General features: G+C 55.2%; 1 protein-coding gene across 4 annotated transcripts in view; it reads right to left on the reverse strand.

The window, feature by feature from the left end:
- Positions 1-25,703, reverse strand: part of LOC142907861 (uncharacterized) — a 96,774-nt gene that overhangs the window by 52,948 nt on the left and 18,123 nt on the right. For 2 of the 4 annotated variants that reach the window (XM_076057729.1, XM_076057731.1), the window contains exons 2-3: positions 8,147-8,306; positions 602-1,191 (exon numbers count right to left, since the gene is read on the reverse strand). In XM_076057729.1, the coding sequence (XP_075913844.1) occupies positions 602-1,191; positions 8,147-8,306 (750 nt within the window). Of the gene's footprint in view, positions 1-601; positions 1,192-8,146; positions 8,307-19,808; positions 20,448-25,703 lie in introns of those variants that run through there. The other 2 variants (XM_076057733.1, XM_076057732.1) reach the window with 2 other exon arrangements.

Genomic DNA, 25,703 nt, shown 5'->3' on the forward strand with positions numbered 1-25,703 from the left:
GTACAGGAGGCACGGGGCTAGAGAAGAGATGGAGTGACGTGGTACAGGAGGCACGGGCTAGAGAAGAGATGGAGTGACGTGGTACAGGAGGCACGGGCTAGAGAAGAGATGGAGTGACGTGGTACAGGAGGCACGGGGCTAGAGAAGAGATGGAGTGACGTGGTACAGGAGGCACGAGCTAGAGAAGAGATGGAGTGACGTGGTACAGGAGGCACGGGCTAGAGAAGAGATGGAGTGACGTGGTACAGGAGGACGTGGAGCTGAGTGGACTTGCCGATGACTGGTACCAGCGGTGTCAAGATCGGACTCTGTGGAGGAGGCTCGTGAAGGATGCTACTGACACATCCATTCACCCACTCACTCGCTCACACACTCACACACCCACTCACTCACCTACTCACTTACTCACACGCCCTCTCACCCACTCACTCACCCACTCACCCACCCTCTCACTCACCCACCCACTCACCCACCCACTCACTCACCCACACACCCACTCACTCACTCACCCACTCACCCACCCACCCACTCACTCAATCACCCACTCACCCACTCACCCCCACCCACACTCACCCACTCACCCACCCACCCACACACTCACCATGATTGCGAAGACAAAAGCGACTATGTTGATTGGCCAGATGGGACAGCAACACGTGAAGATGGCTAGGAGGAGGTAATCCGGCGGCTTCTGCTCTTCGTCCACGCCTCCTTCCTCACCACCACCACCACCACCGCCACCACCGCCACCACCGCCACCACCGCCAGGAAACACGGCTTCGCCGGGAGCCTTGGTCGCCTCCGAGTGTCCCAGCAAAGCGGCCGTGGCCGCTACGTTGCTCTGTGTGCTGCTAGCGACACTCGGTGACGTGGCGAGGAGTACGGAGCCACCACCAACAACAACACCACCACCGGCACCGCCACCACCACCGGCACCACCACCGGCACCACCACCACCGCCACCACCGCCAACGCCGCGGTCGCCGAAGGCGGAGAAAGCCGAGGATGCCATGGGGGTATCACCGTTGGCTATGGCGGCCGCGGTCGTGTTGGCGGAGTAGGAAGCGGTGATGTGGGTTGCGGCCGGGCTGGTGGGCGGCCCCGTGGTGGCTGTTGGTGGTGGTGGTGGTGGTGAAGTTGGTGGTGAAGTTGGTGGTGAAGTTGGTGGTGGTGAAGCTGTTGATTCATCTGCTGGGGTGACAGAGAGACTCACCACACGCACTCACCACTCACCACACTCACCACTCACACGCATCTACCACTCACAGTCACCACTCACACTCACCACGCACACTCACCACGCACACTCACCACACACTCACCACGCACACTCACCACTCACACAGAGACCCATAGACTCACGACTCACACAGAGACCCATAGACTCACTCACACAGAGACCCATAGATTCACTCACACAGAGACCCATAGACTCATCACACAGAGACCCACAGACTCACTCACACAGACACCCATATACTCACCACACAGAGACACATAGACTCATCACACAGAGACCCATAGACTCACACAGAGACGCATAGACTCATCACACAGAGACCCATAGACTCACCACACAGACACCCATAGACTCACCACACAGAGACCCATAGACTCACTCACACAGAGACTCATAGACTCACTCACACAGAGACCCATATACTCATCACACAGAGACCCACAGACTCACTCACACAGAGAGCCATAGACTCACCACACAGAGACCCATAGACTCACCACACAGAGACCCATAGACTCACTCACAGAAAGACCCATTGACTCACTCACACAGAGACCCATAGACTCACTCACACAGAGACCCACAGAATCACCACAGAGACCCATAGACTCACAACACAGAGACCCATAGACTCACTCACACAGAGACCCATAGACTCACTCACACAGAGACCCATAGACTCACTCACACAGAGACCCACAGAATCACCACAGAGACCCATAGACTCACAACACAGAGACCCATAGACTCACTCACACAGAGACCCATAGACTCACTCACACAGAGACCCATAGACTCACTCACACAGAGACCTATAGACTCATCACACAGAGACCCATACACTCACTCACACAGAGATCCATAGACTCACAACACAGAGACCCACAGACTCACTCACACAGAGACCCACAGACTCACTCACACAGAGACCCATAGACTCACTCACACAGAGACCCATAGACTCACTCACACAGAGACCCATAGACTCACTCACACAGAGACCCATAGACTCACTCACACAGAGAGCCATAGACTCACTCACACAGAGACCCATAGACTCACTCACACAGAGACCCATAGACTCACTCACACAGAGACCCACAGAATCACCACAGAGACCCATAGACTCACAACACAGAGACCCATAGACTCACTCACACAGAGACCCATAGACTCATCACACAGAGACCCACAGACTCACCACACAGAGACCCACAGACTCACTCACACAGAGACCCATAGATTCACTCACACAGAGACCCATAGACTCATCACACAGAGACCCATAGACTCACCGCACAGACACCCATATACTCACTCACACAGAGACCCACAGACTCACTCACACAGACACCCATATACTCACCACACAGAGACACATAGACTCATCACACAGAGACCCATAGACTCACACAGAGACGCATAGACTCATCACACAGAAACCCATAGACTCACCACACAGACACCCATAGACTCACCACACAGAGACCCATAGACTCACTCACACAGAGACTCATAGACTCACTCACACAGAGACCCATATACTCATCACACAGAGACCCACAGACTCACTCACACAGAGAGCCATAGACTCACCACACAGAGACCCATAGACTCACTCACAGAGAGACCCATTGACTCACACAGAGAGCCATAGACTCACCACACAGAGACCCATAGACTCATCACAGAGACCCACAGACTCACCACACAGAGACCCACAGACTCACTCACACAGAGACCCATAGACTCACTCACACAGAGACCCATAGACTCATCACACAGAGACCCATAGACTCACTCACACAGACACCCATATACTCACCACACAGAGACACATAGACTCACTCACACAGAGACACATAGACTCATCACACAGAGACCCATAGACTCACCACACAGACACCCATAGACTCACCACACAGAGACCCATAGACTCACCACACAGAGACCCATAGACTCACTCACACAGAGACCCATAGACTCACCACACAGACACCCATAGACTCACTCACACAGAGACCCATAGACTCATCACACAGAGACCCACAGACTCACCACACATAGACCCACAGACTCACATAGAGACCCACAGACTCACCACACAGAGACCCATAGACTCACCACACAGAGAGCCATAGACTCACCACACAGAGACCCACAGACTCACCACACAGAGACCCACAAACTCACACAGACAGAGACCCATAGACTCACCACACAGAGACCCATAGACTCACTCACACAGAGACCCATAGACTCACCTCACAGACACCCATAGACTCACTAACACAGAGACCCATAGACTCATCACACAGAGACCCACAGACTTACTCACACAGACACCCATATACTCACCACACAGAGACACATAGACTCATCACACAGAGACCCATAGACTCACCACACAAAGACCCACAGACTCACCACACAGAGACCCATAGACTCACTCACACAGAGACCCACAGACTCACCACACAGAGACCCACAGACTCACCGCACAGAGACCCATAGACTCACTCACAGAGAGACCCATAGACTCACTCACACAGAGCCCCATAGACTCACCACACAGAGACACATAGACGCACACAGAGACACATAGACTCATCACACAGAGACCCATAGACTCACACAGAGACACATAGACTCATCACACAGAGACCCATAGACTCACCACACAGACACCCATAGACTCACCACACAGAGACCCACAGACTCATCACACAGAGACCCATAGACTCACTCACACAGAGACCCATAGACTCACTCACACAGAGACACATAGACTCACCACACAGAGACCCATAGACTCACTCACACAGAGACACATAAACTCACTCACAGAGAGACCCATAGACTCACTCACACAGAGACCCATAGACTCACTCACATAGAGACCCATTGACTCACACAGAGAGCCATAGACTCACTCACACAGAGACCCATAGACTCACACAGAGACACATAGACTCATCACACAGAGACCCATAGACTCACACAGAGACACATAGACTCACTCACACAGAGACCCACAGACTCACTCACACAGACACCCATATACTCACCACACAGAGACACATAGACTCATCACACAGAGACCCATAGACTCACCACACAGACACCCATAGACTCACCACACAGAGACCCATAGACTCACTCACACAGAGACTCATAGACTCACTCACACAGCGACCCATATACTCATCACACAGAGACCCACAGACTCACTCACACAGAGAGCCATAGACTCACCACACAGAGACCCATAGACTCACCACACAGAGACCCATAGACTCACTCACAGAGAGACCCATTGACTCACACAGAGAGCCATAGACTCACCACACAGAGACCCATAGACTCATCACAGAGACCCACAGACTCACCACACAGAGACCCATAGACTCACTCACACAGAGACCCATAGACTCACTCACACAGAGACACATAGACTCACCACACAGACCCATAGACTCACTCACACAGAGACCCATAGACTCACCACACAGACACCCATAGACTCACTCACACAGAGACCCATAGACTCACTCACACAGACACCCATAGACTCACTCACACAGAGACACATAGACTCACACAGAGACCCATAGACTCGCTCACACAAAGACCCATAGACTCACTCACACAGAGACCCATAGACTCACTCACACAGAGACTCATAGACTCACTCAGACAGAGACCCACAGACTCACTCACACAGAGACCCATAGACTCACTCACACAGAGACCCATAGACTCACTCACACAGAGACACATAGACTCACTCACACAGAGACCCATAGACTCACTCACACAGAGACCCATAGACTCACCACCACACAGAGACCCATAGACTCACTCACACAGAGACCCATAGACTCACTCACACAGAGACCCATAGACTCACTCACACAGAGACACATAGACTCACCACACAGACACCCATAGACTCACTCACACAGAGACCCATAGACTCACTCACACAGACACCCATAGACTCACTCACACAGAGACACATAGACTCACACAGAGACCCATAGACTCACTCACACAGAGACCCATAGACTCACTCACACAGAGACACATAGACTCACTCACACAGACATCCATAGACTCACTCACACAGAGACACATAGACTCACACAGAGACCCGTAGACTCACTCACACAGAGACCCATAGACTCACTCACACAGAGACCCATAGACTCACTCACACAGAGACCCATAGACTCACTCACACAGAGACCCATAGACTCACTCACACAGAGACCCATAGACTCACTCACACAGAGACACATAGACTCACCACACAGACACCCATAGACTCACTCACACAGAGACCCATAGACTCACCACCACACAGAGACCCATATACTCATCACACAGAGACCCACAGACTCACTCACACAGAGAGCCATAGACTCACCACACAGAGACCCATAGACTCACCACACAGAGACCCATAGACTCACTCACAGAGAGACCCATTGACTCACACAGAGAGCCATAGACTCACCACACAGAGACCCATAGACTCATCACAGAGACCCACAGACTCACCACACAGAGACCCATAGACTCACTCACACAGAGACCCATGGACTCACTCACACAGAGACACATAGACTCACCACACAGACCCATAGACTCACTCACACAGAGACCCATAGACTCACCACACAGACACCCATAGACTCACTCACACAGAGACCCATAGACTCACTCACACAGACACCCATAGACTCACTCACACAGAGACACATAGACTCACACAGAGACCCATAGACTCACTCACACAGAGACCCATAGACTCACTCACACAGAGACCCATAGACTCACTCACACAGAGACCCATAGACTCACTCAGACAGAGACCTACAGACTCACTCACACAGAGACCCATAGACTCACTCACACAGAGGCCCATAGACTCACTCACACAGAGACACATAGACTCACTCACACAGAGACCCATTGACTCACTCACACAGAGACCCATAGACTCACTCACACAGACACCCACAGACTCACTCACACAGAGACCCATAGACTCACTCACACAGAGACCCATAGACTCACCACCACACAGAGACCCATAGACTCACTCACACAGAGACCCATAGACTCACTCACACAGAGACCCATAGACTCACTCACACAGAGACACATAGACTCACCACACAGTCACCCATAGACTCACTCACACAGAGACCCATAGACTCACTCACACAGACACCCATAGACTCACTCACACAGAGACACATAGACTCACACAGAGACCCATAGACTCACTCACACAGAGACCCATAGACTCACTCACACAGAGACACATAGACTCACTCACACAGACACCCATAGACTCACTCACACAGAGACACATAGACTCACACAGAGACCCATAGACTCACTCACACAGAGACACATAGACTCACTCACACAGACACCCATAGACTCACTCACACAGAGACACATAGACTCACACAGAGACCCATAGACTCACTCACACAGAGACCCATAGACTCACTCACATAGAGACCCATAGACTCACTCACACAGAGACCCATAGACTCACTCACACAGAGACCCATAGACTCACTCACACAGAGACCCATAGACTCACTCACACAGAGACACATAGACTCACCACACAGACACCCATAGACTCACTCACACAGAGACCCATAGACTCACTCACACAGACACCCATAGACTCACTCACACAGAGACACATAGACTCACTCACACAGAGACCCATAGACTCACTCACACAGAGACCCATAGACTCACTCACACAGAGACACATAGACTCACCACACAGACACCCATAGACTCACTCACACAGAGACCCATAGACTCACTCACACAGAGACCCATAGACTCACTCACACAGAGACACATAGACTCACTCACACAGAGACCCATAGACTCACCACACAGAGAGCCATAGACTCACACAGAGATGCAGCTGATGATGCTACTGCTACTGCTGATGTTGCTGATGATGATGTTACTGCTGATGATAATGCTGATGATGATGCTGCTGCTGATGATGATGATCATGATGCTGCTGATGATGATCATGATGCCACTGATGATGATGATGCTGCTGCTGATGATGCTGATGATGCTGCTGCTGCTGATGATGCTACTGCTGATGATGATGCTACTGCTGATGATAACGCTGATGATGATGCTGCTGATGATGATGATCATGATGCTGTTGCTGATGATCATGATGCCGCTGATGATGATGCTGCTGATGATGATGATGCTGATGATGCTGCTGCTGATGATGATGCTACTGCTGATGATGATAATGATGATGCTACTGCTGCTGATGATGCTACTGCTGCTGATGATGTTGATGATGCTACTGCTGCTGATGATGCTACTGCTGCTGCTGATGATGATTATGCTACCTGTTGCTGCTGCTGATGCTACTGATGATGCTGCTACTGCTGCTGCTGCTGATGATGCTACTGATGATGCTGCTACTGCTGCTGCTGATGATGATGCTGCTGCTGATGATGCTACTGCTGCTGCTGCTGATGATGCTGCTCCTGATGATGATGATGCTGATGATGATGCTGACGATGATGATGCTACTGCTGCTGATGATGATGCTGCTGATGATGATTCTGTTGATGATGATGATGATGCTGCTGATGATGATTCTGTTGATGATGATGCTGCTGATGATGATTCTGTTGATGATGATGATGATGCTACTGCTGCTGATGATGATGCTACTGCTGCTGATGATTCTGTTGATGATGATGATGATGATGCTACTGCTACTGATGATGATGATGATGCTGCTGCTGATGATGATACTGCTGATGATGATTCTGATGATGATGATGATGCTGCTACTGCTGCTGATGATGATGATGGTGATGCTACCTGTTGCTGCCGCAATGGACTCGTCCAATCCGCGGAAGCTCCTCTGAGCTGCTGCCGCGTCGGAGGCTGCCGCAGATTTCTGGAGGAAGCCCTCGGCCTCGGCCACGATCCGCTCGGCCGAGTCCATCTCAGAGGCGCGCGGGGGGGAGATGGAAACTCCCTGCGGGGGAGGGAGAGATGGACTCGCCCATCACTCACAGAATCACAGACTCACTCACCACTCACTCACAGACACACAAACTCACTAACCACTCACTCACTCACACACAGACTCACTAACCACTCACTCACTCACTCACCACTCACCCACTCACTCACAGACTCACTCACCACTGACTCACTCACAGACTCACTCACTCACAGACTCACTCACTCACCACTCACTCACAGACACACAAACTCACTAACCACTCACTCACTCACTCACAGACTCACTAACCACTCACTCACTCACTACTCACCACTCACTCACTCACTCACCACTCACTCACTCACAGACTCACTCACAGACTCACTAACCACTCACTCACTCACTCACAGACTCACTAACCACTCACTCACCACTCACTCACCACTAACTCACCACTCACTCACTTATACGGACTCACAGACTCACTAACTCACCACTCACTCACAGACTCGCCCATCACTCACAGACTCACAGACTCACTCGCCACTCACTCACAGACTCACTAACCACTCACTCATAGACTCACAGACTCACTCACCACTCACTCACTCACAGACTCACTCACTCACAGACTCACTCACTCACCACTCACTCACAGACTTACAGACTCACTCACAGACTCACTCACTCACTCACACAGACTCTCACTCACACAGACTCACAGACTCACTCACAGACTCACTCACCACTCACTCACAGACTCACACACAGACTCACTAACCACTCACTCACTCACTACTCACCACTCACTCACTCACTCACCACTCACTCACTCACAGACTCACTCACAGACTCACTAACCACTCACTCACTCACAGACTCACTAACCACTCACTCACCACTCACTCACCACTCACTCACCACTAACTCACCACTCACTCACTTATACGGACTCACAGACTCACTAACTCACCACTCACTCACAGACTCGCCCATCACTCACAGACTCACAGACTCACTCGCCACTCACTCACAGACTCACTAACCACTCACTCATAGACTCACAGACTCACTCACCACTCACTCACTCACTCACAGACTCACACACAGACTCACTAACCACTCACTCACTCACTACTCACCACTCACTCACTCACTCACCACTCACTCACTCACAGACTCACTCACAGACTCACTAACCACTCACTCACTCACAGACTCACTAACCACTCACTCACCACTCACTCACCACTCACTCACCACTAACTCACCACTCACTCACTTATACGGACTCACAGACTCACTAACTCACCACTCACTCACAGACTCGCCCATCACTCACAGACTCACAGACTCACTCGCCACTCACTCACAGACTCACTAACCACTCACTCATAGACTCACAGACTCACTCACCACTCACTCACTCACTCACAGACTCACACACAGACTCACTAACCACTCACTCACTCACTACTCACCACTCACTCACTCACTCACCACTCACTCACTCACAGACTCACTCACAGACTCACTAACCACTCACTCACTCACAGACTCACTAACCACTCACTCACCACTCACTCACCACTCACTCACCACTAACTCACCACTCACTCACTTATACGGACTCACAGACTCACTAACTCACCACTCACTCACAGACTCGCCCATCACTCACAGACTCACTCGCCACTCACTCACAGACTCACTAACCACTCACTCATAGACTCACAGACTCACTCACCACTCACTCACTCACTCACAGACTCACTCACTCACAGACTCACTCACTCACCACTCACTCACAGACTTACAGACTCACTCACAGACTCACTCACTCACTCACGCAGACTCTCACTCACACAGACTCACAGACTCACTCACAGACTCACTCACCACTCACTCACTCACAGACTCACAGACTCACTCACAGACTCACACACTCACTCACCACTCACTCACACACACAGACTCGCAGACTCACTCACCACTCACTCACAGACTCACTCACTCACTCACCACTCACTCACTCACACAGACTCACTCACCACTGACTCACAGACTCACTCACCACTCACTCACAGACTCACCACTCACTCACAGACTCACTCACCACTCACCACTCACTCACAGACTCACTCACCACTCACTCACAGACTCACTCACTCACCACTCACTCACACAGACTCACAGACTCACTAACTCACCACTCACTCACCACTCACTCACAGACTCACTCACAGACTCACTCACTCACAGACTCACTAACCACTCACTCACCACTCACTCACTCACCACTAACTCACCACTCACTCACTCATACAGACTCACAGACTCACTAACTCACCACTCACTCACAGACTCGCCCATCACTCACAGACTCACAGACTCACTCGCCACTCACTCACAGACTCACTAACCACTCACTCATAGACTCACAGACTCACTCACAGACTCACTCACAGACTCACTCACCACTCACTCACTCACAGACTCACTCACTCACTCACAGACTCACTCACTCACCACTCCCTCACAGACTTACAGACTCACTCACAGACTCACTCACTCACACAGACTTTCACTCACACAGACTCACAGACTCACTCACAGACTCACTCACCACTCACTCACTCACAGACTCACAGACTCACTCACAGACTCACACACTCACTCACCACTCACTCACACACACAGACTCGCAGACTCACTTACCACTCACTCACAGACTCACTCACCACTCACTACTCACTCACACACACAGACTCGCAGACTCACTCACCACTCACTCACAGACTCACTCACTCACTCACAACTCACTCACTCACACAGACTCACAGACTCACTCACCACTGACTCACAGACTCACTCACCACTCACTCACCACTCACTCACAGACTCACCACTCACTCACAGACTCACTCACCACTCACCACTCACTCACAGACTCACTCACAGACTCACCACTCACTCACCACTCGCTCACTCACTCACACAGACTCACAGACTCACTCACTCACTCAAACAGACTCACAGACTCACTCACTCACCACTCACTCACAGACTCACAGACACACTCGCCCATCACTCACTCACTCACCGACTTATTCACTTACTCACACAGACTCACAGACTCACTCACAGACTCACTCACTCACCACTCACTCACTCACCACTCACCCACCACTCACTCACCACTCACTCACTCACAGACTCACTCACAGACTCACTCACTCACCACTCACTCACAGAATCACTCACTCACCACTCACTCACCACTCACTCACAGACTCACTCACTCACTCACCACTCACTCACAGACTCACTCACTCATCACTCACTCACCACTCACTCACAGACTCACTCACTCACTCACCACTCACTCACAACTCACTCACTCACCCACTCACTCACACAGACTCATAGACTCACAGACTCAATCACAGACTCACTCACTTACCACTCACTCACAGACTCACAGACGCACGCACTCACTCACCACTCACTCACCACTCACTCAGTCACTCACACAGACTCACTCACACACTCATCACTCACTCACCACTCACTCACACAGACTCACTCACTCACAGACTCACTCACCACTCACTCACTCACTCACCACTCACTCACTCACACAGACTCACTCACTCACAGACTCACTCACCACTCACTCACTCACCACTCACTCACCACTCAGTCATCACTCACTCACTCACCACTCACTCACCACTCACTCACAGACTCACTCACCACTCACTCACCACTCACTCACAGACTCACTCACCACTCACTCACCACTCACTCACTCACAGACTCACCACTCACTCACCACTCACTCACTCACAGACTCACTCACTCACCACTCACTCACCCACCATTCACTCACCACTCTCTCACAGACTCACTCACTCACCACTCACTCACTCAATCATCACTCACTCGCTCACCACTTACTCTCCACTCACTCATCACTCACTCACCACTCACAGACTCACAGACTCACTCACAGGCTCACTCACCACTCACTGCCTGACTCACTCACTCACTCACCACTCACTCAACACTCACTCACCACTCACTCACTCACTCACCACTCACTCACAGACTCACTCACTCACCACTCACTCACAGACTCACTCACTCACTCACCACTCACTCACCACTCACTCACTCACAGACTCACTCTCTCACTCACTCACCACTCACACACTCACCACTCACTCACCAACTCACAGACTCACTCACAGACTCACCACTCACTCACAGACTCACAGACTCACTCACACACTCACTCACTCACCACTCACTCACACAGACTCACTCACCACTCACTCACTACTCACTAACCACTCACTCACCACTCACTCACTACTCACTCACCACTCACTCACTCACACAGACTCACAGACTCACATACTCAATCACCACTCACTCACAGACTCACTCACCACTCACTCACTCACAGACTCACAGACTCACTCACACACTCACCACTCACTCACCACTCACTCACCACTCACCACTCACTCACTCACACAGACTCACTCACCACTCACAGACTCACCACTCACTCACCACTCACTAACCACTCACTCACTCACCACTCACTCACGCACACAGACTCACAGACTCAATCACCACTCACTCACAGACTCACTAACCACTCACTCACTCACTCACAGACTCACTCACCACTCACTCACTCACACAGACTCACTCACTCACTCACCACTCACTCACAGACTCACTCGCCCATCACTCACTAACTCACAGACTCACTCACCACTCACTCACTCACTCACCACTCACTCACTCACCACTCACTCACTTACTCACACAGACTCACAGACTCACTCACAGGCTCACTCATCACTCACCACTCACTCACTCACTCACCACTCACTCACCCACCACTCACTCACCACTCACTCACTCACATACTCACTCACTCACTCACCACTCACTCACAGACTCATTCACTCACCACTCACTCACCACTCACTCACAGACTCACTCACTCACCACTCACAGACTCACTCACTCACTCATCACTCTCTCATCACTCACAGACTCACTCACTCACTCACCACTCACTCACCGCTCACTCACCCACTAACTCACACAGACTCATAGACTCACTCACAGACTCACCACTCACTCACAGACTCACAGACTCAATCACTCACTCACCACTCACTCACCAGTCACTCACACAGACTCACACACTCACCACTCACTCACTCACCACTCACTCACACAGACTCACTCACTCACAGACTCACTCACCACTCACTCATTCACCACTCACTCACTCATCACTCACTCACTCACACAGACTCACTCACTCACAGACTCACGCACCACTCACTCACTCACTCACCACTCAGTCATCACTCACTCACTCACCACTAACAGACTCACTCACCACTAACTCACCACTCACTCACTCACCACTCACTCACCACTCACTCACAGACTCACTCACCACTCACTCACCACTCACTCACAGACTCACCACTCACTCACCACTCACTTACTCACCACTCACTCACCACTCACTCACTCACCCACCACTCACTCACCACTCACTCACAGACTCACTTACCACTCACTCACTCATCACTCACTCACTCACCACTCACTCACTCACCACTCAGTCATCACTCACTCACTCACCACTAACAGACTCACTCACCACTAACTCACCACTCACTCACTCACCACTCACTCACCACTCACTCACAGACTCACTCACCACTCACTCACCACTCACTCACAGACTCACCACTCACTCACCACTCACTTACTCACCACTCACTCACCACTCACTCACTCACCCACCACTCACTCACCACTCACTCACAGACTCACTTACCACTCACTCACTCATCACTCACTCACTCACCACTCACTCACTCACCACTCACTCATCACTCACCACTCACTCACCACTCACAGACTCACAGACTCACTCACAGGCTCACTCACCACTCACTGCCTGACTCACTCACTCACTCACCACTCACTCACCACTCACTCACAGACTCACTCTCTCACTCACTCACCACTCACTCACCACTCACACACTCACCACTCACTCACCCACTCACAGACTCAGTCACAGACTCACCACTCACTCACAGACTCACTCACCACTCACTCACCACTCACTCACACAGACTCACTCACAACTCACTCACCACTCACTCACCACTCACCACTCACTCACACAGACTCACTCACCACTCACTCACAGACTCAGTACTCACTCACCACTCACTAACCACTCACTCACTCACCACTCAATCACCACTCACTCACTCACACAGACTCACAGACTCAATCACCACTCACTCACAGACTCACTCACTCACCACTCACTCACAACTCACACAAAGACCCACTCACCCAGACTCACAGACTCACTTACTCACCACACACTCACCACTCACACAAAGGCTCACTCACTCACTCACCACTCACTCACCACTCACTCACAGACTCACTCACCACTCACTCACAGACGCACTCACTCTCTCACCACTTACTCACTCACACAGACTCACAGACTCACTCACTCACCACTCACTCACCACTCACTCACAGACTCACTCACTCACCACTCACTCACCACCCACTCACTCACTCACTCACAGACTCAAAGACTCACTCACTCACCACTCACTCACCACTCACTCACAGACTCACCACTCACTCACCACTCACTCACCACTCACAGACTCACTCACTCACCACTCACCACTCACTCACAGACTCACTCACTCACTCACCACTCACTCACAGACTCACCACTCACTCACCACTCACTCACCACTCACTTACAGACTCGCAACTCACTCAACACTCACTCACCATTCACTCACTCACTCACATAGACTCACAGACTCACTCACCACTCACTCACCACTCACTTTACAGACTCACCACTCACTCACCACTCACTCACCACTCACAGACTCACTCACTCACCACTCACTCACCACTCACTCACAGACTCACTCACTCACTCACCACTCACTCACAGACTCACCACTCACCACTCACTCACCACTCACTTACAGACTCGCAACTCACTCAACACTCACTCACCATTCACTCACTCACTCACATAGACTCACAGACTCACTCACCACTCATTCACAGACTCACTCACCACTCACTCACCACCACTCACTCACCACTCGCTCACCACTCACTCACCACTCACAGACTCACTCACTCACCACTCACCGCTAACTCACTCACCACTGACTCACCACTCACTCACCACTCACTAGCCTGCTAGAGGCTACCTGGGGGATCTTTGTGTGTGTGTGTAGGTGCTGCTACTCGCTACTAACAGCACTTGCCCCTACAGCCTGCAAGAGGCTACCTGGGGGATCTTTGTGTGTGTAGGTGCTGCTACTCGCTACTAACAGCACTTGCCCCTACAGCCTGCTAGACGCTACCTGGGGGATCTTTGTCTGTGTGTGTAGGTGCTGCGACTCGCTACTAACAGCACTTGCCCCTACAGCCTGCTAGACGCTACCTGGGGGATCTTTGTCTGTGTGTGTGTAGGTGCTGCTGCTACTAACAGCACTTGCCCCTACAGACCTGCTAGAGGCTACCTGGGGGATCTTTGTCTGTGTGTGTAGGTGCTGCTACTCGCTACTAACTACAGCACTTGCCCCTACAGCCTGCTAGAGGCTACCTGGGGGATCTTTGTCTGTGTGTGTACGTGCTGCTACTCGCTACTAACAGCACTTGCCCCTACAGCCTGCTAGAGGCTACCTGGGGGATCTTTGTCTGTGTGTGTAGGTGCTGCTACTCGCTACTAACAGCACTTGCCCGTACAGCCCTGCTAGAGGCTACCTGGGGGATCTTTGTCTGTGTGTGTAGGTGCTGCTATTCGCTACTAACAGCACTTGCCCCTACAGCCTGCTAGAGGCTACCTGGGGGATCTTTGTCTGTGTGTGTAGGTGCTGCTACTCGCTACTCACAGCACTTGCCCGTACAGCCCTGCTAGAGGCTACCTGGGGGATCTTTATCTGTGTGTGTGTAGGTGCTGCTATTCGCTACTAGCAGCACTTGCCCCTACAGCCTGCTAGAGGCTACCTGGGGGATCTTTGTCTGTGTGTGTAGGTGCTGCTACTCGCTACTAACAGCACTTGCCCCTACAGCCTGATAGAGGCTACCTGGGGGATCTTTGTCTGTGTGTGTGTAGGTGCTGCTACTCGCTACTAACAGCACTTGCCCCTACAGCCCTGCTAGAGGCTACCTGGGGGATCTTTGTCTGTGTGTGTAGGTGCTGCTACTCGCTACTAACAGCACTTGCCCCTACAGCCTGCTAGCGCTACCTGGGGGATCTTTGTCTGTGTGTAGGTGCTGCTGCTACTAACAGCACTTGCCCCTACAGCCCTGCTAGAGGCTACCTGGGGGATCTTTGTCTGTCTGTGTGTGTAGGTGCTGCTACTCGCAACTAACAGCACTTGCCCCTACAGCAATGCTGCAGGCTATACGGGGCTTCTTTGTCTGTGTGTCTATGGGTGTGTCAATATGTGCATTAATATATATCGGTGTGTACACACGTGTGTGTGTGTGTCACTGTGTGTGTGTGTGTCACTGTGTGTGTGTGTGTGTCACTGTGTGTGTGTCACTGTGTGTGTGTGTCACTGTGTGTGTGTGTGTGTTACTGTGTGTGTCACTGTGTGTGTGTCACTGTGTGTGTGTGTTACTGTGTGTGTGTCACTGTGTGTGTGTGTGTTACTGTGTGTGTGTGTCACTGTGTGTGTGTCACTGAGTGTGTGTGTTACTGTGTGTGTGTCACTGTGTGTGTGTGTGTGTCACTGTGTGTGTGTCACTGTGTGTGTGTGTCACTGTGTGTGTGTGTGTGTCACTGTGTGTGTGTGTTACTGTGTGTGTGTGTGTGTGTCACTGTGTGTGTTACTGTGTGTGTGTGTCACTGTGTGTGTGTGTCACTGTGTGTGTGTCACTGTGTGTGTGTCACTGTGAGTGTGTCACTGTGTGTGTCACTGTGTGTGTGTGTCTATGTGTGTGTGTGTCTATGTGTGTGTGTGTCTATGGGTGTGTGTGTGTACAAGTGTTGGTCTGTGTGTCTATGGGTGTGTGTGTGTGTGTCTATGGGTGTGTCTGTGTGTGTCTATGGGTATGTGTGTGTGTGTCTATGTGTGTGTGTGTGTGTCTATGGGTGTTTGTATGTGTGTGTCTATAGGTGTGTGTGTGTGTGTCTATGGGTGTGTGTCTATGGGTGTGTGTTTCTATGGGTGTGTGTGTCTATGGGTGTGTGTCTATTGGTGTGTGTGTGTGTTTCTATGGGTGTGTCTGTGTGTGTGTCTATGGGTGTGTGTGTCTATGGGTGTGTGTGTGTGTCTATGGGTGTGTGTGTGTGTGTCTATGGGTGTGTGTGTGTTTCTATGGGTGTGTCTGTGTGTGTGTGTGTCTATGGGTGTGTGTGTGTCTATGGGTGTGTGTGTGTGTCTATGGGTGTGTGTGTCTATGGTTGTGTGTGTGTGTCTATGGGTGTGTGTGTGTGTGTCTATGGGTGTGTGTGTGTGTCTATGGGTGTGTGTGTACGGTTCTGTTTGTGTGTGTGCCTGTGTCTACACGTGTGTGTGTGTGTGTCTACACGCGTGTGTGTGTGTCCACGTGTGTGTATGGGTGTGTGCGTGTGTACGGGTGTGTTTGTACACCCGTGTGTGTGTACACGCGTGTGGGTATGTGGGTGTGTGTACACGTGTGTGTGTATTGGTGTGTGTGTGTGTACAGGTGTGTGTGTGTACACGTGTGTGTGTGTGTACGGGTGTGTATCTGTGCGTGTGTATGTGTGTGTATGTGTGCCTATGTGTGTGTATGTGTGTGTGTACACGTGTGTGTATTTGTACACGTGTGTGTGTCTGTAGGGGTGTGTATGTGTGTATGTGTGTGTGTACGGGTGTGTGTGTACACGTGTATGTGTGTGTATGTGTGTGTGTGTCTGTGTGTATGTATATGTACACGTGTGTGTATGTGTGTGTATGGGTGTGTGTGTATGTACACGTGTGTGTATGTACACGTGTGTGTATGTGTGTGTATGTGTGTGTGTACGGGTGTGTATGTGTGTGTGTATGTGTGTATGGGTGTGTGTGTATGTACACGTGTGTGTATGTGTGTGTATGTGTGTATATGGGTGTGTCTGTGTGTGTGTATGGGTGTGTATGTGTGTGTATGTACACGTGTGTGTATGTGTGTGTATGGGTGTGTCTGTGTGTGTGTGTGTGTGCGGGTGTGTATGTGTGTGTATGTGTGTGTTTATGGGTGTGTGTATGGGTGTGTGTGTATGTACACGTTTGTGTATGTGTGTATGTGTGTGTGTATGTGTGTATGGGTGTGTCTGTGTGTGTATGGGTGTGTATGTTTGTGTATGTACACGTGTGTGTATGTGTATGTGTGTGTATGTACACGTGTGTATATGTGCATGTGTGTGTATGTGTGTGTATGTACACGTGTCTGTGTGTATGTACACGTGTGTATGTGTGTATGTGTGTGTATGTGTGTATGTACACGTGTCTGTGTGTATGTACACGTGTGTATGTATGTGTGTATGGGTGTGTCCACGTGTGTATGTGTATGTATGTGTGTGTATGTACACGTGTGTGTATGTGTGTGTATGTACACGTGTGTGTATGTGTGTTTATGGGTGTGTCCGTGTGTGTATGTATGTGTGTATGTGTGTGTATGTACACGTGTGTATGTGTGTGTATGTGTGTGTATGTACACGTGTCTGTGTGTGTATGTACACGTGTGTGTGTGTGTCTGTGTGTGTATGTACACGTGTGTATATGTGTGTGTATGGGTGTGTGTATGTGTGTATGGGTGTGTCTGTGTGTGTGTATGGGTGTGTATGTGTGTGTATGTACACGTGTCTGTGTGTGTATGTACACGTGTGTATATGTGTGTATGTGTGTGTATGGGTGTGTATGTGTGTGTATGTACACGTGTCTGTGTGTGTATGGGTGTGTGCACGTGTGTATGTGTGTGTATGTGTGTGTATGTACACGTGTGTATGTGTGCGTATGTGTGTGTATGTACACGTGTCTGTGTGTGTGTATGGGTGTGTGCACGTGTGTATGTGTGTATGTGTGTATGTACACGTGTGTATGTGTGTATGTACACGTGTGTCTGTGTGTGTATGTGTGTGTCCACGTGTGTGTGTATGTGTATGGGTGTGTCTGTGTGTGTGTATGTGTGTGTATGTACACGTGTCTGTGTGTGTATGTACACGTGTGTATGTGTGTGTATGTACACGTGTGTGTATGTGTGTGTATGTGTGTGTATGTGTGTGTATGTGTGTTTATGGGTGTGTCTGTGTGTGTGTGTATGTGTGTGTGTATGGGTGTGTCTGTGTGTGTGTATGGGTGTGTATGTGTGTGTATGTACACGTGCGTGTGTATGTGTGTGTATGTACACGTGTGTATGTGTGTGTATGTGTGTGTCCACGTGTGTGTGTGTGTACAACCACACACTCACCTACAATCCAAATGAATAAACTAAGATGCTGCTGATGATGCTGATGATGCTGCTGATGATGATGCTGATGATGCTGCTGATGCTACTGATGATGATGATGCTGCTGCTGATGATGCTGATGATGCTGCTGATGCTGCTGATGATGCTGCTGATGATGCTGCTGATGCTGGAGCTGCTGATGATGCTGCTGATGCTGGAGCTACTGATGATGATGCTGCAGCTGCTGCTGATGCTGCTGATGATGCTGCTGATGCTGCAGCTGCTGCTGATGATGCTGCAGCTGCTGATGATGCTGCTGATGATGCTGCAGCTGCTGATGATGTTGCTGCTGCTGATGATGTTGCTGCTGATGATGATGATGTTGATGCTGCTGATGCTGATGTTGCTGATGATGATGATGTTGCTGATGCTGATGATGTTGCTGATGATGATGATGATAATGCTGATGATGATTTTGCTGATGCTGATGATGTTGCTGATGATGATGATAATGCTGATGTTGATGATGTTGCTGATGATGATGTTGCTGATGCTGATGATGTTGCTGCTTTATGCGTCCGACTTTAACCGCTCCCTGTGGCTGAGTCGAGCGAAGCGTTTAGAGATGGGAAGACGCCGATAGCTGAGAGGTGGGGGAGGGGCTAGTGGGGGGGTGGGGGGAGGGGCTAGTGGGGGAGGGGCTAGTGGGGGAGGGGCTAGTGGGGGAGGGGCTAGTGGGGGAGGTGGGGGAGGGGCTAGTGGGGGGAGGGGCTAGTGGGGGGGGGGGGGTGGGGGGAGGGGCTAGTGGGGGAGGTGGGGGGAGGGGCTAGTGGGGGGGAGGTGGGGGTAGAGGCTAGTGGGGGAAGGTGGGGGGAGGGGCTAGTGTGGGAAGGTTGGGGGGTGGGGCTAGTGGGGGGAAGGTGGGGGGAGGGGCTAGTGGGGGAGGGGCTAGTGGGGGGAGGGGCTAGTGGGGGGAAGGTGGGGGGAAGGGATAGTGGGGGGAAGGTGGGGGGAGGGGCTAGTGAGGGGAAGGTGGGGGAGGGGCTAGTGGGGGAGGGGCTAGTGGGGGGAGGGGCTAGTGGGGAAGGTTGGGGGAGGGGCTAGTGGGGGAGGTGGGGGGAGGGGCTAGGGGGGAGGGGCTTGTGGGGGGGAGGTGGGGGGAGGGGCTAGGGGGGAGGGGCTAGTGGGGGGAAGGTGAGGGGAGGGGCTAGGGGGGAGTGGCTAGTGGGGGGGAGGTGGGGGGAGGGGCTAGTGGGGGAGGTGGGGGGAGAGGCTAGTGGGGGGAAGGTGGGGGGAGGGGCTAGTAGGGGAGGGGCTAGTGGGGGGAGGGGCTAGTGGGGGGAAGGTGGGGGGAGGGGCTAGTGGGGGGAAGGTGGAGGGAGGGGCTAGTGGGGGAAGGTGGGGGGAGGGGCGAGTGGGGGAGGGGCTAGTGGGGGAGGGGCTAGTGGGGGGAAGGTGGAGGGAGGGGCTAGTGGGGGGAAGGTGGGGGGAGAGGCTAGTGGGGGGAAGGTGGGGGTGGGGCTAGTTGGGGGGAGGTGGGGGGAGGGGCTATTGGGGGGAGGTGCGGGGAGGGGCTAGTGGGGGAAGGTGGGGGGAGGGGCTAGTGGGGGGAAGGTGGGGGGAGGGGCTAGTGGGGGAGGGGCTAGTGGGGGGAGGGGCTAGTGGGCGGAAGGTGGGGGGAGGGGCTAGTGGGGGGAAGGTGGAGGGAGGGGCTAGTGGGGGAAGGTGGGGGGAGGGGCTAGTGGGGGGAAGTTGGGGGGAGGGGCTAGTGGGGGAAGGTTGGGGGAGGTGCTAGGGGGGAGGGGCTAGTGGGGGGGAGGTGGGGGGAGGGGCTAGTGGGGGGAAGGTGGGGGAGGGGCTAGTGGGGGAGGGGCTAGTGGGGGGAGGAACTAGTGGGGGGAAGGTGGGGGGAGGGGCTAGTGGGGGGAAAGTGGAGGGAGGGGCTAGTGGAGGAAGCTGGGGGGAGGGGCAAGTGGGGGAGGGGCTAGCGGGGGAGGGGCTAGTGGGGGAGGGGCTGGTGGGGGGAAGGTGGAGGGAGGGGCTAGTGGGGGGAAGGTGGGGGGAGGGGCTAGTGGGGGGGAGGTGGGGGGAGGGGCTAGTGGGGGGAGGTGGGGGGAGGGGCTAGTGGGGGGAAGGTGGGGGGAGGGGCTAGTGGGGGGAAGGTTGGGGGAGAGGCTAGTGGGGGGAAGGTGGGGGGATAGTGGGGGAGGGGCTAGTGGGGGGAGGGGCTAGTGGGGGGAAGGTGGGGGGAGGGGCTAGTGGGGGGAAGGTGGAGGGAGGGGCTAGTGGGGGAAGGTGGGGGGAGGGGCTAGTGGGGGAGGCGCTAGTGGGGGAGGGGCTAGTGGGGGGAGGGGCTAGTGGGGGGAAGGTGGAGGGAGGGGCTAGTGGGGGGAAGGTGCGGGTAGAGGCTAGTGGGGGGAAGGTGGGGGGAGGGGCTAGTGGGGGAAGGTTGGGGGAGGGGCAAGGGGGGAGGGGCTAGTGGGGGAGGGGCTAGTGGGGAGGGGCTAGTGGGGAGAGGTGGGGGGGAGGGGCTAGTGGGGGGAAGGTGGGGGGAGGGGCTAGTGGGGGGAAGGTGGAGGGAGGGGCTAGTGGGGGAAGGTGGGGGGAGGGGCTAGTGGGGGAGGCGCTAGTGGGGGAGGGGCTAGTGGGGGGAGGGGCTAGTGGGGGGAAGGTGGAGGGAGGGGCTAGTGGGGGGAAGGTGGGGGTAGAGGCTAGTGGGGGGAAGGTGGGGGGAGGGGCTAGTGGGGGAAGGTTGGGGGAGGGGCAAGGGCGGAGGGGCTAGTGGGGGAGGGGCTAGTGGGGAGGGGCTAGTGGGGAGAGGTGGGGGGGAGGGGCTAGTGGGGGAGGTGGGGGGAGGGGCTAGTGGGGGGGAGGTGGGGGGAGGGGCTAGTGTGGGAAGGTTGGGGGGTGGGGCTAGTGGGGGGGAAGGTGGGGGGAGGGGCTAGTGGGGGAGGGGCTAGTGGGGGGAGGGGCTAGTGGGGGGAAGGTGGGGGGAAGGGCTAGTGGGGGGAAGGTGGGGGGAGGGGCTAGTGAGGGGAAGGTGGGGGAGGGGCTAGTGGGGGAGGGGCTAGTGGGGGGAGGGGCTGGTGGGGAAAGTTGGGGGAGGGGCTAGTGGGGGAGGTGGGGGGAGGGGCTAGGGGGGAGGGGCTTGTGGGGGGGAGGTGGGGGGAGGGGCTAGGGGGGAGGGGCTAGTGGGGGGAAGGTGGGGGGAGGGGCTAGGGGGGAGTGGCTAGTGGGGGGGAGGTGGGGGGAGGGGCTAGTAGGGGAGGGGCTAGTGGGGGGAGGGGCTAGTGGGGGGAAGGTGGGGGGAGGGGCTAGTGGGGGGAAGGTGGAGGGAGGGGCTAGTGGGGGAAGGTGGGGGGAGGGGCGAGTGGGGGAGGGGCTAGTGGGGGAGGGGCTAGTGGGGGGAGGGGCTCGTGGGGGGAAGGTGGAGGGAGGGGCTAGTGGGGGGAAGGTGGGGGGAGAGGCTAGTGGGGGGAAGGTGGGGGTGGGGCTAGTTGGGGGGAGGTGGGGGGAGGGGCTATTGGGGGGAGGTGGGGGGAGGGGCTAGTGGGGGAAGGTGGGGGGAGGGGCTAGTGGGGGGAAGGTGGGGGGAGGGGCTAGTGGGGGAGGGGCTAGTGGGGGGAGGGGCTAGTGGGCGGAAGGTGGGGGGAGGGGCTAGTGGGGGGAAGGTGGAGGGAGGGGCTAGTGGGGGAAGGTGGGGGGAGGGGCTAGTGGGGGAGGGGCTAGTGGGGGAGGGGCTAGTGGGGGGAGGGGCTAGTGGGGGGAAGTTGGGGGGAGGGGCTAGTGGGGGAAGGTTGGGTGAGGTGCTAGGGGGGAGGGGCTAGTGGGGGGGAGGTGGGGGGAGGGGCTAGTGGGGGGAAGGTGGGGGAGGGGCTAGTGGGGGGAGGAACTAGTGGGGGGGAAGGTGGGGGGAGGGGCTAGTGGGGGGAAGGTGGAGGGAGGGGCTAGTGGAGGAAGCTGGGGGGAGGGGCAAGTGGGGGAGGGGCTAGTGGGGGAGGGGCTAGTGGGGGAGGGGCTGGTGGGGGGAAGGTGGAGGGAGGGGCTAGTGGGGGGAAGGTGGGGGGAGGGGCTAGTGGGGGGGAGGTGGGGGGAGGGGCTAGTGGGGGGAGGTGGGGGGAGGGGCTAGTGGGGGGAAGGTGGGGGGAGGGGCTAGTGGGGGGAAGGTTGGGGGAGAGGCTAGTGGGGGGAAGGTGGGGGGATAGTGGGGGAGGGGCTAGTGGGGGGAGGGGCTAGTGGGGGGAAGGTGGGGGGAGGGGCTAGTGGGGGGAAGGTGGAGGGAGGGGCTAGTGGGGGAAGGTGGGGGGAGGGGCTAGTGGGGGAGGCGCTAGTGGGGGAGGGGCTAGTGGGGGGAGGGGCTAGTGGGGGGAAGGTGGAGGGAGGGGCTAGTGGGGGGAAGGTGGGGGTAGAGGCTAGTGGGGGGAAGGTGGGGGGAGGGGCTAGTGGGGGAAGGTTGGGGGAGGGGCAAGGGGGGAGGGGCTAGTGGGGGAGGGGCTAGTGGGGAGGGGCTAGTGGGGAGAGGTGGGGGGGAGGGGCTAGTGGGGGGAAGGTGGGGGGAGGGGCTAGTGGGGGGAAGGTGGGGGGAGGGGCGAGTGGGGGGAGGTGGGGGGAGGGGCTAGTGGGGGAAGGTTGGGGGAGGGGCTAGTGGGGGGAAGGTGCGGGGAGGGGCTAGTGGGGGGAAGGTGGGGGGAGGGGCTAGTGGGGGGAGGGGCTAGTGGGGGGAAGGTGGGGGGAGGGGCTAGTGAGGGGAAGGTGGGGAGAGGGGCTAGTGGGGGGAAGGTGGGGGGAAGGGCTAGTGAGGGGAAGGTGGGGGAGGGGCTAGTGGGGGAGGGGCTAGTGGGAGGGAGGTGGGGGGAGGGGCTAGTGGGGGGGAGGTGGGGGGAAGGTGGGGGGAGGGGCTAGTGAGGGGAGGGGCTAGAGGGGAGAAGGTGGGGGGAGGGGCTAGTGGGGGGGAGGTGGGGGGAGGGGTTATTGGGGGAGGGGCTAGTGGGGGGAGGGGCTACTGGGGGGGAGGTGGGGGGAGGGGCTAGTGGGGGGGAGGTGGGGGGAGGGGCTAGTGGGGGGGAGGTGGGGGGAGGGGCTAGGGGGGAAGGTGGGGGGAGGGGCTAGTGGGGGGGAGGTGGGGGGAGGGGCTAGTGGGGGGGAGGTGGGGGGAGGGGCTAGGGGGGAAGGTGGGGGGAGGGGCTAGTGGGGGAAGGTTGGGGGAGGGGCTAGGGGGGAAGGTGGGGGGAGGGGCTAGTGGAGGGAAGGTGCGGGGAGGGGCTAGTGGGGGGAAGGTGGAGGGAGGGGCTAGTGGGGGGAGGGGCTAGTGGGGGGAAGGTGGGGGGAGGGGCTAGTGGGGGAAGGTGGGGGGAGGGGCTAGTGGGGGGAAGGTGGGGGGAGGGGCTAGTGGGGGAGGGGCTAGTGGGGGGAAGGTGGAGGGAGGGGCTAGTGGGGGAAGGTGGGGGGAGGGGCTAATGGGGGAGGGGCTAGTGGGGGAGGGGCTAGTGGGGGAGGGGCTAGTGGGGGAGGGGCTAGTGGGGGGAAGGTGGAGGGAGGGGCTAGTGGGGGGAAGGTGGGGGGAGGGGCTAGTGGGGGGAGGTGGGGGGAGGGGCTAGTGGGGGGAAGGTGGGGGGAGGGGCTAGTGGGGGGAAGGTTGGGGGAGAGGCTAGTGGGGGGAAGGTGGGGGGAGGGGCTAGTGGTGGGGAGGTGGGGGGAGGGGCTAGTGGGGGGAGGTGGTGAAAGGGCCGAGTGGGGGGAAGGTGGGGGGAGGGGCTAGTGGGGGGAAGGTTTGGGGAGGGGCAAGTGGGGGAGGGGCTAGTGGGGGGAGGGGCTAGTGGGGGGAAGGTGGGGGGAGGGGCTAGTGGGGGGAAGGTGGAGGGAGGGGCTAGTGGGGGAAGGTGGGGGGAGGGGCTAGTGGGGGAGGGGCTAGTGGGG

This window comes from Petromyzon marinus, chromosome 84 (assembly GCF_048934315.1).
Source record: "Petromyzon marinus isolate PM22_M1 ecotype Great Lakes invasive population chromosome 84, UKy_Petmar_22M1.pri1.0, whole genome shotgun sequence".
Classification (NCBI taxonomy): domain Eukaryota; kingdom Metazoa; phylum Chordata; class Hyperoartia; order Petromyzontiformes; family Petromyzontidae; genus Petromyzon; species Petromyzon marinus.